A 13626-nucleotide genomic window follows, 5' to 3' on the forward strand; every position below is an offset into this window, starting at 1 on the left:
CGTGAAGCAAATGTTGGAGGGAAAGGAAACTGCCAAGATCAAAAGGTTGATGAATGTCAACATTTATCAGATTGGTTTCGAGAATAGAAAAACCTGCACTGGAGACACCCTGAAGAGGGTTGTCTCATACCTATTCCTTCAATTAGTTTTATATGTCTTAATTGTTAAGTCATACCTAGCACATGGAAAGATGGCTATGGTTTGTGGAGGTCAGTCATCTCGGCATCAGGACAACTCTGCAGGAGTTCATAGGCCGAACCATCTTCATCAATGACCTTCCTCCATCATAAGTTCAGAATTGGAGATGTTGCAATAATTGCAGATGTTCAGCACTATAAACAACTCCTCACAAAACTGAAGCAGTTCAGTTTGAAATGCTACAAGATCTTAACCATATCCAATGGGCTGATGAGTGGCAAGTAACATGAATGCCACGCAAATGTCACACAAGGACTCATCCCCAAAACAGATAATCTGACCACTGACCTGTGATATCAACAATGTTACTGTCACTAAATACCCCACAATCAACATCCTTGGGGTTTACCATTGAACAGAAACTCAACTAGATGAACCATATATTCACAGTGGCTACAAGAGCAGGTCAGAGGCCAGAAATACTGCAGTGAGTAACTCACCTCCTGACTCTCCAAAACGTGTTCCAACTTCTACAAGCCACAGGTCAGCAGTGTAATGGAATACTCCCCACTAGCTTGGATGGGGTTGCAGCTTCAACTGTATTTGAAACGCTTCATGCCATCCAGGTCAATGTTGCCTGCTTGATTGGTACCATATCCACTGTTCAGAAGCAGTAGTGTGTAGTATAGTATCTACAAGACGCACTGCTAAAATTTACCAAAGCACCTTACAAATTGCCTTTCAAACTAACAACCACTTCCATCTAGAAGGACCAGGAAAACAGATACATGGGAACACAACCTCTTGCAAGTACCTCTCCAAGCCACTCACCATCTTCACTTGGAAATGTATTACTGTTCCGTCAGTGTCACTGGTCCAAATCCTGGAATTCCTTCCCTCAAGACGTTGTGGGTCACCGTACAGGATGTGGATTGCAACGGTTCAAGAAGGCAGCTCACCACCACATTCTCAAGGAGAACCAAACGCTGGCCAGCCAGCGACGCCCATGTATCGGAAGTAGATTTTAATAAATTATTGAAACAGAGTGTTGGAATCTGCAAACTAAAGAAAATCAACGTTAAGAAGGGTCAGTTGGAGAGCATTGATTCGGTGCTTATTTGAGAACAGATAAAGAGCGATTATACTGACACTGAATTGGAACTAGAGTTTAGAGTTAAACACCTGTAATGTTCCACTCAATATATAAATCTAAAATCGATGAAAGATTTGCCCCTGACGTGTACTTCACTAACACGTGAATAGGACAGTTAAGAAGGCATATAGGATACTGGATTTCATGACATTAATGGCACCTTGAATTCCCACGATCCCATGCGATCGAGAAACCTCTCTATGGGCCCCTGGCAGTGCGCATGCGTGCGGTGAGGCACAGTTACTGAGTGTGGGAGAGAAATGGCGCCGGCGGCTGAAGGAACCGGAACAGAAATCGCTGGAAAAGCTGAGCAGGTCCGGCAGCGCCTGTCCAGAGAAATCGAGGAGGTGTTTCGGGTCCGGTGATCCTCCTTCAGAACAGGAGCAGGTTTCAGAAACATCCCGGGGAGAGGAGACAGTGAGACAGGGTAGGATTGGGAACCACGGGAGGAGGGAGACTGGGGAGTTTATAAACTCCGATGGGGAGGCCTGAGGCCGTGAATAAAACCTCCCCAGGCCCACTTCACCACCGAAGGAGCTCTCGTGTTGCCCGGGTAACAGGGCGCCATCTTTGTAAGGATAAGGCGCGTGTTGACTTGGGGCGGGGAGCGCGGGCGGCCATCTTGGTGAGGGCACCATCAGCTGTCATTTCCGGGTGAGAAGTGACAGTTGGTGTCATTCAACTAGAATTTCCTCATTTCACTCTGAGAGACCTGGCCCTGAGCTTGGTTAGTGTGGCCTTAAAACAGGAAAAGGGAGTGGGAGAGAGAGAGATCTAGAATGACACGAAGGCGGACTGTGAATTTGAGGTGAATGAATCTGATCATTTGTGGAGCTGGAACAGAAACTGGGTACTTCCAAGACCGCAGTGACCAGGAGAGCATTTTCAGTTTGTAGACAGGAGAAAAGAGAACGCCAGGAGTGGAGGAAAGACGTGATGAAGATGGATTTGAAATTCAATGCAGGAGGAGGGATAACTTGAGCCAGCACCCAGCCCATATCCCTCCGAAACCTTCCTATTCATATACCCATCCAGATGCCTTTTAAATGTTGCAATTGCACTAGCCTCCTTCACTTCCTCCAGCAGCTCATTCCATACACTTACCACTCTCTGCATGAAAAAAATGCCGCTTACATCTCCTTAAAATCTTTCCCCTCTCACCCTAAACCTATGTTCTAGAGTTATCAACTACTCCACCCCAGGGAGAAGACTTGGTCTATTTATTCTATCCGTGCACCTCATCATTTTAAAACCTTTATAAGGTCACCCCTCAGCGTCCGACTCTCCACGGAAAACCGCCAGCATGTTTAACTTCTCCGTATAGCTCAAATCCCTCAACCCTAGCATGGGATGTTACCTGTGTTTTATGATAGAAGCAACATATGTGGTTAATTGGTCTGCCATCTCTTTGTTCCACATGAGAACTTTGCCTGTTATTGTTTTCTCTATTTTTTTTCCTCTTCACATACCCCATTTTCCCCTTTTGACCAATCCTTTTGTTGAAACCTGAACTGCTCCCAGTCTTCAGATCTGCTACTTTATTTTTAGCCAATTTGTACGCCACTCCTTTGGATCTAGTCCTATCCATCATGTCCCTTGTTAGCCGTGGCTGTGCCACCTTCTGTGTTTTATTTTTTCAGACAGGAATGGACAACTGTTGCAGTTCCTCCAGGTGCTCTTTAAATGTTTGTCATTTCTTTCAATAATGTTCCTTCATTTGTTGTGGCCTGTTTGTGCCTCTGCCATTGTAATTTCCTTGCTTTAGATTTAAGTCCCCAGTCACAGAATCACCTCTGTTCCTCTCCATTTTAATGGAAAGTTCTCTCACTCAGTTCTTCACTCTTCCGCAAGAGGCCTCTTACAGCTACATTGCCAATTATTCCCTTCTCATGAAGAAATTAATATTTTGGAATTAAATTGCCATTGTTCAGCAGAACCATAGCCACTTTTGGAATGTTGTGTGCAGTTCTGGTCTCAGTCCTATCAGAAGGATGTTGTGAAACTTGAAAGGGTTCAGAAAAGATTTACAAGGATGTTGCCAGGGTTGGGGGGTTTGAGTGAAATGGAGAGGCCAAGCAGACTGAGGCTGTTTCCCCTTGCGCGCTGGAGGCTGAAGTTGATAAAATCATGAGAGGCATGGATGGGGTAAATAGTCAAGGTCTTTTCCTTGAGATGGGATACTCCAGAATGTAAGGGTAATAGGTTCAGGGTGGGCAGGTGGGGTGGGGAAGGGAAGGTTTAAAAGGGACGTAAGGGGCAACTTTTTCATTCAGAGGGCGGTGTGTGTAAGGAATGAGCTGCCAGAGGAAGTGGTGGAGGCTGGTGCAATCACAACATTTAAAAGGTATCTGGATGGGTATATGAATAGGAAGGGGTTAAAGGAAAATGGGCCAAGTGCTGGCAAACGGGCCTAGATTGTTTCTGGATAACTGATCGGCATGTTAACTTTCTCTCTGGTGTCGGTGTAATACCTTGATGTCTCCTTTTCTCCCCCTTCCTGGGGATGTTAACCATTTCGTGTCTCATTGTTCGTCAAGAAGCTGCATTGCAGGTTCGCCCTGAATTGACACAGTATTTGTTTCCCAAAATCAGACCTGTTCAGTCTCAGCAGTATTCCAATATTGGGAAAGATATCAACTTTCAGGTGGAGTTATCCAAAATTCAGAGAGATGTCAGACTTGACATTTTTCCTTTTCTGCCCCTGTAAGATCCTGAATCAGCACCTTCAGGAGAATTAGCGCGGAGTGAGAACAGAGGGGGAGAGAGAGAGAGAGTGGGATGATGCTTTCAATTTTGTGGAGTAACAAAAGAAAAGAACGTTCTGCGGAAAGTAGAGTTGCTTGTTCTGAATTTCTACCCTGCACTGACAGTGATGATTTTTGTAATCTCTTTTTACAGATTATTTGAAGATCTGAATTTGGAAGTTTCAAACTCAACAGATGAAGGGCTTATGCTTGAAACATCGACTCTTCTGCTCCTCGGATGCTGCCTGACCTGCTGCGCTTTTCCAGCGCGCACTTTTCGACACTGAGTGTCCAGTGTCTGCAGTCCTCACTTTGATGTCAATGTCTGACAGTCACTCAATCCATTGGGAATGCAACAACTTTCGACTGTGATTCTGTGAGAAGGAGCAAAGCTTTTTGGTTCCTGTTTCTGTATGTTTTCAGAATCAGTGGGACTGGATGAGAGACCGTACTGTTGCAGTGCACAGTGTGGAGCCAGAAATAGTTATACAGCCTGGAAAGAGGAATTCACGGCAGGGAGGGGCTCTACACATTTTTGTGCGTAGTTTTGGCCATGGAAAAGCCTGAGCGATCCCGCTCCGTAGAGAAACCATGTAAGTGTGGTGACTGTGGGAAACGTTTCCATTTCCTGTCTGCCCTGGAGACTCATCAGCGCACTCACACCGGGAGAGGCCGTTCCCCTGCACAGAGTGCGGTAAGGCCTTCAGCAATTCCTCTGATCTGCTGAAGCACCAATGGGTCCACACGGGGGAGAGACCCTTCAGCTGTCCCGAATGCAGGAAGGGCTTTACCCAGGCCTCCAGTCTGCTGACCCACCGGCAGGTCCACACCGGGGAGAGGCCGTTCCTTTGCACCAAGTGCAGGAAGGCCTTCAGCAATTCCTCAGCCCTGCTGAGGCATCAGCGGGGCCACACGGGGGAGAGGCCCTTCAGCTGCCCTGAGTGTGGGAAGGTATTTAGCAATTCCTCCAACCTGCTGAGGCACCAGCGGGTCCACACGGGGGAGAGGCCCTTCAGCTGCCCCAAATGCGGGAAGGGCTTTACCCATGCCTCCACCTTGCTGACCCACCGGCGGGTCCACACCGGGGAGAGGCCCTTCACCTGCCCCGAGTGCGGGAAAGCCTTCAGCAATTCATCTGACAGACTGAAGCACCAGCGGGTCCACACGGGGGAGAGACCTTTCAGCTGTCCTGAGTGTGGGAAGGGCTTTACACAGGCCTCCACCCTGCTGGCCCACCAGCGGGTCCACACTGGGGAGTGGCCATTCACCTGCTCTCAGTGTGGGAAGGGATTCACCCGCTCTTCCCACCTGCAGAGGCACCAGCGAGTTCACGTGCCATGGCAGGGGGATTGAAGGAGGAATGGCAGAGTCCCATTATCGACTGAACCCCTGGGTTTGAATCCCGTCGTGGCAGATGGCGGAATTGGAATTTGGTCAGAATTCTGGAGTTCGGAATCTAACGATGAAACCATTTTTGGGGGCGGGGGTGTGAGATCCCCCATCTGAATCACTCATGCCCTTTTTAGGAAAGGAAACTGCCGTGTGGGAAAGGATTCACTCAGTTGTCCCAGCTGCATCCTTTACCCGGGTGGCCTACATGTGACTCCAGACCCAGAGCAGTGTGGTTGACTCCCCCACCTGCAGAAATGAACAGGGAGAAACTCACTTGGATACAGGGTCTGGGTTGAAATTGCTGAGTGAGGCAATACTTCCTACGGGTTAAGGCTGTACCAAGGATCCAATTACAAAGGGATAACTTGGTGCTGACTAATAGTAAAGAAAGTGGAGGGTGGGGGGATTGTGTACTCTTTGACCTTGATCTGTTTTTAAAAAAATAAGCTACTTTTTCTACGCCTTTTTGCTGGGGAAATCTGAAGCTGTAATAAAGTTGGGTCTTGATAAAGGTTACCTGAACTTACTGCAGGGTTCAGACTTTCATTGAAAGCTTTGAGCTCCAAGAGTTTTTTGTTTTAAAGCTGCTCATTTCTTTCAGCCTCCTGCGCTGAGTTTCCAATGTCATGTATCAGATGGAGCAGTGAATGAGTAGCGAGTATCATTAAAAATTGTAAATTTTTCATGAGTGCAGGTATTGCGTCATTTCATCAGCATTGTAAGGTTTACTGGCAGCACCGGGAGGTGTGGGCTGCCTTCACTAGAAATGATGTGGAGGAGCCAGAGATGGACTGGGTTGGATCAAGTTAAAAAAATCACACATCAGGCTATAGTGCTTTATTTGAAACCACTAGCTTTCGGAGCGTTGCTCCTTCATCAGGAAGCTGTGGAACCGGATCATAAGGCAGAATTTATAGCAAAAGATCACAGTATAGTGCAACTGATCGGATATATTGAACAAACCTAGATTGTTGTGAAGTCTTTTGTCTTTTAGAATAGATTGCAAATTTTAGTTCATTAATGTGTAAATCCCAGAAAGTCTTTGAAGTCAGATTCTCGAGATGACTTAAGGTTTTATATAAATAGGTTTCATCTCAGTTCAGATAATAATGAAATGTGTGAGGTTTGAGTCTGTCTGTATCCCAATCTTGGTTCTATTTCCAAAGTAGGAATTTATAAATATTACATGTATCAACTGCCTGCAGATTGTTTGCTTTTTGATCAAAATTGAATGTATCTGCAAATACAAATTCACCCCATAGACCTGTGTGTGCATGAGAGAGAGTGTGTGCATGAGAGCGCGTGTGTCTGTTTGCGTGTGTGCATGCTTGAAGTGTGAGTGTGATGGAGGAGAAGCCTGTGAGAGGGTGTGAGTGTCTTAGAGAGAGCATGTGTATGAGAGAGGTATGGATAAAAGCGAGGGGTTGCATTTTGCTAAAACAAGGAAGGGCAGGATTTGTATAGTTAATGATAGGGCCCTGGGTTGCGTTGTAGAACAGAGACATGATGGGTTTCAGGTACATTGTTCTATGAAAGTTGCATCATTGGTAGACAGGGTGGTTAAGAGGCGTTCAGTACACTTGCCTTCATTGTTCACAACGTTGTGTATAGGAGTTGGGACATCATGTTGGTAAGACCACTTTCAGAGTACTGAGTACAGTTCTTTTTGCCCTGTTATAGCATGTCGGAGAAATTTGCCCAATAAATTAGAGATCACAAAGCACAATTCAAAGTGAAATTGACAAACACTTTATTACAAGCAATGTCACTGGAAGAGAAACTGACTAGGCTGACACAGAATTGACAGTCTGTACAGGTAGATCAGAATTTCTCTTCTAAGAGCTGAGGATGAGACCAGTTTTTATAATAATGCTGTACAATAAGGCTGATTAAGAAATGGGAAATATACAATGTATCTGGGAATGGAGTAATCTAGTTACAAGGATGCTAATTGGAAAACAGTTATTGGATGAATGTCCTGTTCCTTCACACAGTGTAACATCCTGACTATCGATGGTTCCATTCCTCTTCACAGGTAGGTGTTAACTTCTCCTCTGAAGTGGTGAGGTGCTTCCATTTCTTGTTCTGGAAGCAAGTCCTTGCTGGTGCCTCTCTGTCTGACCTGCTCTTTGTGTGGCTTTGGTATTGTTGGGTTGTGAAACTGTCCTTGGGGCTTTGAGATACCTTTGGTGCTCTGTCATTGTAGTGAGGTTGAAGTGCATTCCTTTGTCCGTGTGTGCTGTCAGGTTTGGCTTGCGAGCCTGCATGGGCATTCTGGGTGTTTTAGGTATAGTTTGGCCAATTTTGCTTTTGTGGGCCTATTGTGGGTTGGCAGAGTGGCAGATCTTTTTCCACAATTTTCCCCCCTTTCTTTTTGTTTTGCTCAGGGGAGGGATGAGAAGGGGCAATGTAGCCGGAGCCAGGGGAATTGTCGGGTGGGGGTCTCGGTATCAGACAGATAGCTCTCTGTGTCCGAGTCTGGTCCAGGAGAGGCTATTTTAGGGGCAGCGATGTTCTCCCAGTGGATCTGTGCTAGCTGAGTGGTGAGGGGGACAGAGGGTAACAGGTGTGAACAGCACAGTCGGAAAGCCATGGCTAGCACTCTAAGCCTGGGAATGATAGTGATGAGGGCTATCAGTCCCTGCAGTCAGGCTCTGCGCTCTTTCACAGCGAGTAGGTAGTCCAGGGCTATCGTGTTCTGCAGAGTCACAGTACAGATGGCAACAGCCTCCACATTCAGCTGGGCGAATACGTCTGCTGTGGAGTTTGCCACCTCCTGTACTGTGACAGCGAGTTTGTGGGCTTCTACCTGTAACTGTAAGGGTGCAGAGTGGGGTGACATCAGGTAGAGAGCTGCTTCAATGGCAGCGAGGGCTCGTCTGCTGCCTGGCATGGGCTTTGGGAAAGGAGGGGACTGGGAGTGAAAAATTAATGGTCCCGCATACCCAACATTGTAGCTCCCTGTCCAGGACAGCAGTAGGCTTTGTGGCCACAGATAAAATAGGTGCCGTTGTCGGTCTGGAGATGGAGTGTCTGGGTCCCTGTCCAGCTGGTGAGGAAGGTGGTATTCTGGGTGATCCTGTTGAGGACCTGTCGGTTTAAAATGCTGCCTTCTGCAGCGGATCGGCGTGCTGCGGGAGTTAGGAGCAGGGAGTCAGTGCACCGGCTCCAGTCAGCCTCCCATCCAGATGGCTGTGTGTGTTTCAAACAGATGGAACCTGCAGGTGGCCCGTGTGTGTTAGTGTCAGCAATGGTCAGGGCTAAGGGCTCATGGGAGAGGTTGTAGGCCGGGTAAAAGCACCCTTTATATTTTTCCAGGTGGTAACCTGCAGACCTCCAGCGGACTGGACTGTTGTCCCCATATTTGGTCATTGATGGTGGTATTTTGAGTGTGGTAACTTCAGGGGACCTGTCTGGCTCCAGGCACCATTCCACCATGTCAGAGATGTTTAAGGGGATTGAGGCTAAGGAAATACCCCCCGTGAGAGTAGACAGGGACCTAGTGCAGACCCAGCAGCGGGTCTGATTAAATCGCATACCCATGAGCCATTTTGAGGAAGGTGTTGGCCTGCAAATCACAGTGGATTATGAAATGTGCTGCCCCTTGGGCCTGTTTACCAGCAAGCCACAGTGTGATGGTCAGACAGATCAGATGGTGATGGCTGCCGCGAGCAGCTGGATTCATCCTCTGTGTTCGGAGTGGTGCCTTCCTCTGTGTGGTCCCTGTTCAGAGGTTGTGGATCCCTCTTGCAGCGGGTGGTATGTGTCCATTCGGGCCATCCTTCCGGTTTCACAGCAGTCCGAGTTGTCATCAGGATCAGGTACAGACCTTTCCACCGAGGGGAGAGAGAATCTTTTTCTAGTGATTTGATCATGACATAGTCCCCAGGTCAGAACAGATGAATGGGCAATGATTGGGGTGGAGAAGGGCTTATGCCCGAAATGTCGATTCTCCTGTTCCCTGGATGCTGCCTGACCTGCTGCGTTTTTCCAGCAACACATTTTCAGCTCTGATCTCTAGCATCTGCAGACCTCACTTTCTCCTCAATGATTGGGGTGTGGGCAATGCAGCCCTGACCTGGTTGTGTGAGCACTAATGCTCCTTCTTAGGGCCTGGACATACTCTAGTGGGGCCTCTTGTGTCAGAAGCAGGGTTGTGTCTGTGGTGAGTGTCAGGGGTCTGGTGGCAGTGGGCATAGGCTGCCCCATAAGTACTTGAAAAGGAGTGAGCACAGCTGTTCAGTTTGGCTGCGCATGTGTAGCATAGAGGGCAAGTGGCAAGGTGTCTGACTAGGTCAGTCCTGTTTTCTGGGTGGTTTTAGTCAGTGTGGTCTTCAGGATGCCATTCATCCGCTCGACCATGCCTGACAACGGGTTGGTTGGGGATGGGGTGTCGCTGTGGTATCCCTAGTGCCTCGCTATTGCCGGTCTCGAGCTAAGCCGTGAGTGAGTCCACCTCTCCGTCGTTATGCTACTGGGAACTCCAAATCTGGGGATGACATCCTTTAGGAGGCATTTTACTACCATACATGTATCATCCTTTCTTGTGGGAAATGCTTCGACCCATTTGGAGAACATGTCTCTGATGACCACGATGTACTTGTAACCCTGTTTTTGGGGCATGTGTGTGAAGTCAATCTGTAAGAGGCTGAAAGGCCCCTCAGGAACTGGCAGGTACTTGGCAACTGGCTTCCCTGCATTGTTCTGCAGGCAGATGAGGCACTGAGACAGCAGGTCTTGGGCAGCGGCAGTGAATCCTGGTGCATACCAGGACTGCGTTACAGTGTGTATCATGCCCCTCTTGCCTGTATGGCCAATGCTGTGGGCTGCTAGGGCCAGTGTGTGTAGGTGGGCACTTGCGCAAATGATGTGGCCATCAGGGTGTATTAGCAGGTTGAGGGAAGGAGATTGTGTGGCCCCAATGCAGGCCCAACTGTCCTTTTCCTGCTGTGGAGCAGTTTCTTGGGTAGCTTGCACAGCCTCCATGGGGTCAGGGAATACTGGGGCCTGCGCTATTCTGGGAGCCTGAAGGATGTAGATGGTGGGGTGCAGTGCAACTTCCGGGCTGCTGTGTCAGCTGAGGCATTCCCGAGGGTGACCGGGTCAGTGGCTGAGGTATGGGCACAGCATTTGATAATTGCTAGGGCTGAGGGTAACAGGGCTGCTTCCAGGAGATCAGAAATTAGCGTAGCATGTTGTAGTGGCCTCCCTGCTGACGTGACGAAGCCTCTCTGTTTCCAGAATGTGCCAAAATCGTGGATGACTCCGGCATATCTGGAGTCAGGATAAATGTTTGCTGTGTGTTCTTTAGCAATGACATCAGCCCTAGTGAGTGCAAACAGCTCTGCAGCTTGTGCAGATGTGCCATTTGGCAGTGCAGCTGACTCTAGAACTGTGAAAGGAGTGCAGAGGGCACATCCTGCCAGTGTGCAATGGTCTGAGGGCCTGAAGGATGAGCCATATGTATAGAATATGAGGTCAGAGTTGTCTCGAGGTGTTTCAGAGAGGTCAGGGCACGGGGCGACGACCTGCTGGACAAGGTCTAAACGGTCGTGGTCATCCGTAATGGTGGTCAGAGTGAGTGGGAGCAGGGTGGTGGGGTTCAGGGCAGGGGTACGTTGTGGGCACAGGATGGCTTTGGATAGTAAAGCAACCTCATAGCCAATTCTCTGGGTGGCAGTGAAATGTTGTTGCTGGAAATGGAGTAATCTAGTTACAATGATGCTAATCGGAAAACAGTTATCAAAGGAATGTCCTAATTCTCTACACAAAGCAACATTCTGACAGTATCGATGGATCAGGAGCTTCCATTCCTCTTCGCAGGTAGGTGCTAATGTCTCCTCTGAAGCGGTGAGGTGCTTCCATTGTCCTGTCCTGGGAGCAATGCTCTTGCTGGTGCCTCTCTGTCTGACTTGTTCTTTGTGTGGCTTTGGTATTGCTGGGTTGTGAAACTGCCCTCAGGGCTTTGGGATAGCTGTGGTACTCTGTCATTGTTAGTCGGTACTTGAAGTGTACAGGTATTCCCTTGCCTGCAAGTGCTGTCTAGTTTCGCTTGTCAGCCTGCTTGGTCCCTGCTGAGGCATTCTGGGTGTTTTGGTCAATTTTGCTTTTGTGGGCCTATTGTGGGTTGCCAGGGTGGCAGATCTTTTCCCACATACAATTACCAGGAATACTTGGAATCCTGAGAAGGATTCAAGTGAATCCTAGAGAGATGTTGCATCCCTTGGACTATTCCCAGAAAGTGAATGAACGATCAAGACTCCAGTTATTTGGTAATTTTTATTTGTTTAAAAATGTGAATACTTAATGAAGAGTTCTCCCAGTTAATCACTGGGTATTCAAATTTCTCTTCAGAATTAAAGATCATAACAAAACTGGGTGTCATTGTGGGATGTTGAATCTGTAGTATGTGCTTGGTAAAGTTTGGATGAACAATATTTCAAAGTGAATTTTATCGTGTTAAGTACTAAGACTTTCTGGAGAGGAAAGATTTGCCCTTGTGTGTTTTGCAACACTTAATCAAGGTCAGTTCAATAGAATACGCAGACAAGTTGATGTTCGAGTTGAGAGCTGTGGCAAAATATCAGAAATAATGCAGGCAGTAGCACGGCAATTAGGGTTAGAAAGTTAGCTAAAAGAATTATAAAAACAGGTTGGAAAGTTTTGTCAGCTTTTCTTAAAAAAAGTTAACAAAATGAGTCTGGGGATTCAGGAACGGAGGATAAAGAGATGGCACATGAATTGAAAAGAGTTTGAATCTGACTTCACTAGAGAGGATACAAATAACACCCTGGAACTAGTTGTAAATCAGGAATTGAAAGGGAGGGAGGAACTGAAGAAAATTACAATCACCAAGGAATTAGTACTGAGTAAACTGTTGGAACTCCGAGCTGATAAGTCCCGGGTATTTGAAGGAATTCATCCTAGACTGTTAAAGAGAAATTAGCGAGTGAAATAAGACCATAAGACATAGGAGTGGAAGTTAGGCCATTCGGCCCATCGAGTCCACTCCGCCATTCAATCATGGCTGATGGGCATTTCAACTCTACTTACCCGCATTCTCCCCGTAATAGTTAATGTATTGGTTTTAATTTTCCAAACCTCATTAGTTTCAGGGATGGTTTCTTTAGATTGGAAAAATCCTTTCTTCAAAAAGGGAGACCGAGAACAGGAAACTGCAGACCATTTAACTTAACATATGTAATGGGGAAAATGTTCAAAGCCATTATCAAAGATATTATGACAGGGCACTTGTTTCAGTTCAAGGTAATCAGGCAGCGTGAATGTGTTTTTGTCAATGGGAAATAATGTTGTAATAATTTTTTGAAGAACGGCCTCTCCGCACTGCGACTGAGCTGATGAATCTCCAGTGCCCACAGGGAATGGAATCCCTTCCCTCAGTCCCCACATTTCCACAACTTCTCCGCAGTTCTGGTGACTTTTTGGCTCTGTGTTTCCGATAAACAATTGAAAGTGTGATCACACTCAGGAAACGTGTACAGTCACTCCCTCCTGCGAATAGTGTAATGTTTCTTCAGTCTGTGTAACTAGTTAAAGCACTGCCCATAGTCAGCACACGGGGAGACTCTCTCAACAAGGGTAAAAGACACACAAAGGTTGAGCAGCGAGACAAAATGCAAAAGCAATAAAATGTCGAACCACGGGGAAAACATATTGTGGCTCGACCCCTTTTTTTCCCATTGGCATTTGGACACTTGAAATCTGCCAGGAACACCAGCATCCCGATTGAGCATACAGCGCATGTTTGCCGGTGTCAGCAACGCCATGCGCATGCTCGCCGGGTGTCAGCAAAACACTGGGCATGCTCATCGCAGTCCGCACAAAAAGGCGCGTGATCTTCTTTTGATTGACCAATAAAACGTACAGGAGGACCGGAAGGAGTCTAGTCCTCCTGCCAATCAGAGCCACCTCATTGTCTGAATGCGGAAGTTGGACCCTGAGTTTCTGAAGCTGCTGCTACTGTTTCTCTGAATGAAGATTGAGCTTCACCCCAGACTGCAATCTCCTTCCTCTGTCCAACATCTGTAAGTATGGCACTCTCTTTTCTCACCACCTTTTCCAATTCTTTATTTTCATTCAGGGCTTCAGTTGTTGACTTGCAGCAACTGAAAGGGAAGGGAGTGAATCGGGGTGGACAGACTCTGGAAACGTTGCTCCACGTCTGTGTCGCAATTGGCA

At 47.3% G+C, this 13626-nt stretch overlaps 1 protein-coding gene across 1 annotated transcript in view; it reads left to right on the forward strand.

The window, feature by feature from the left end:
• Nucleotides 1–13626, forward strand: part of LOC148143854 (uncharacterized) — a 69831-nt gene that overhangs the window by 32916 nt on the left and 23289 nt on the right. Inside the window, 2 exon segments of the mRNA XM_087975275.1 lie at nucleotides 4705–5369; nucleotides 7488–7494. Coding sequence (XP_087831401.1) covers nucleotides 4705–5369; nucleotides 7488–7494 — 672 coding nt within the window.

This window comes from Chiloscyllium plagiosum, unplaced genomic scaffold (assembly GCF_037043375.1).
Source record: "Chiloscyllium plagiosum isolate Xiang-an unplaced genomic scaffold, Cpla_swu_hap1 HiC_scaffold_27, whole genome shotgun sequence".
Lineage (NCBI taxonomy): Eukaryota > Metazoa > Chordata > Chondrichthyes > Orectolobiformes > Hemiscylliidae > Chiloscyllium > Chiloscyllium plagiosum.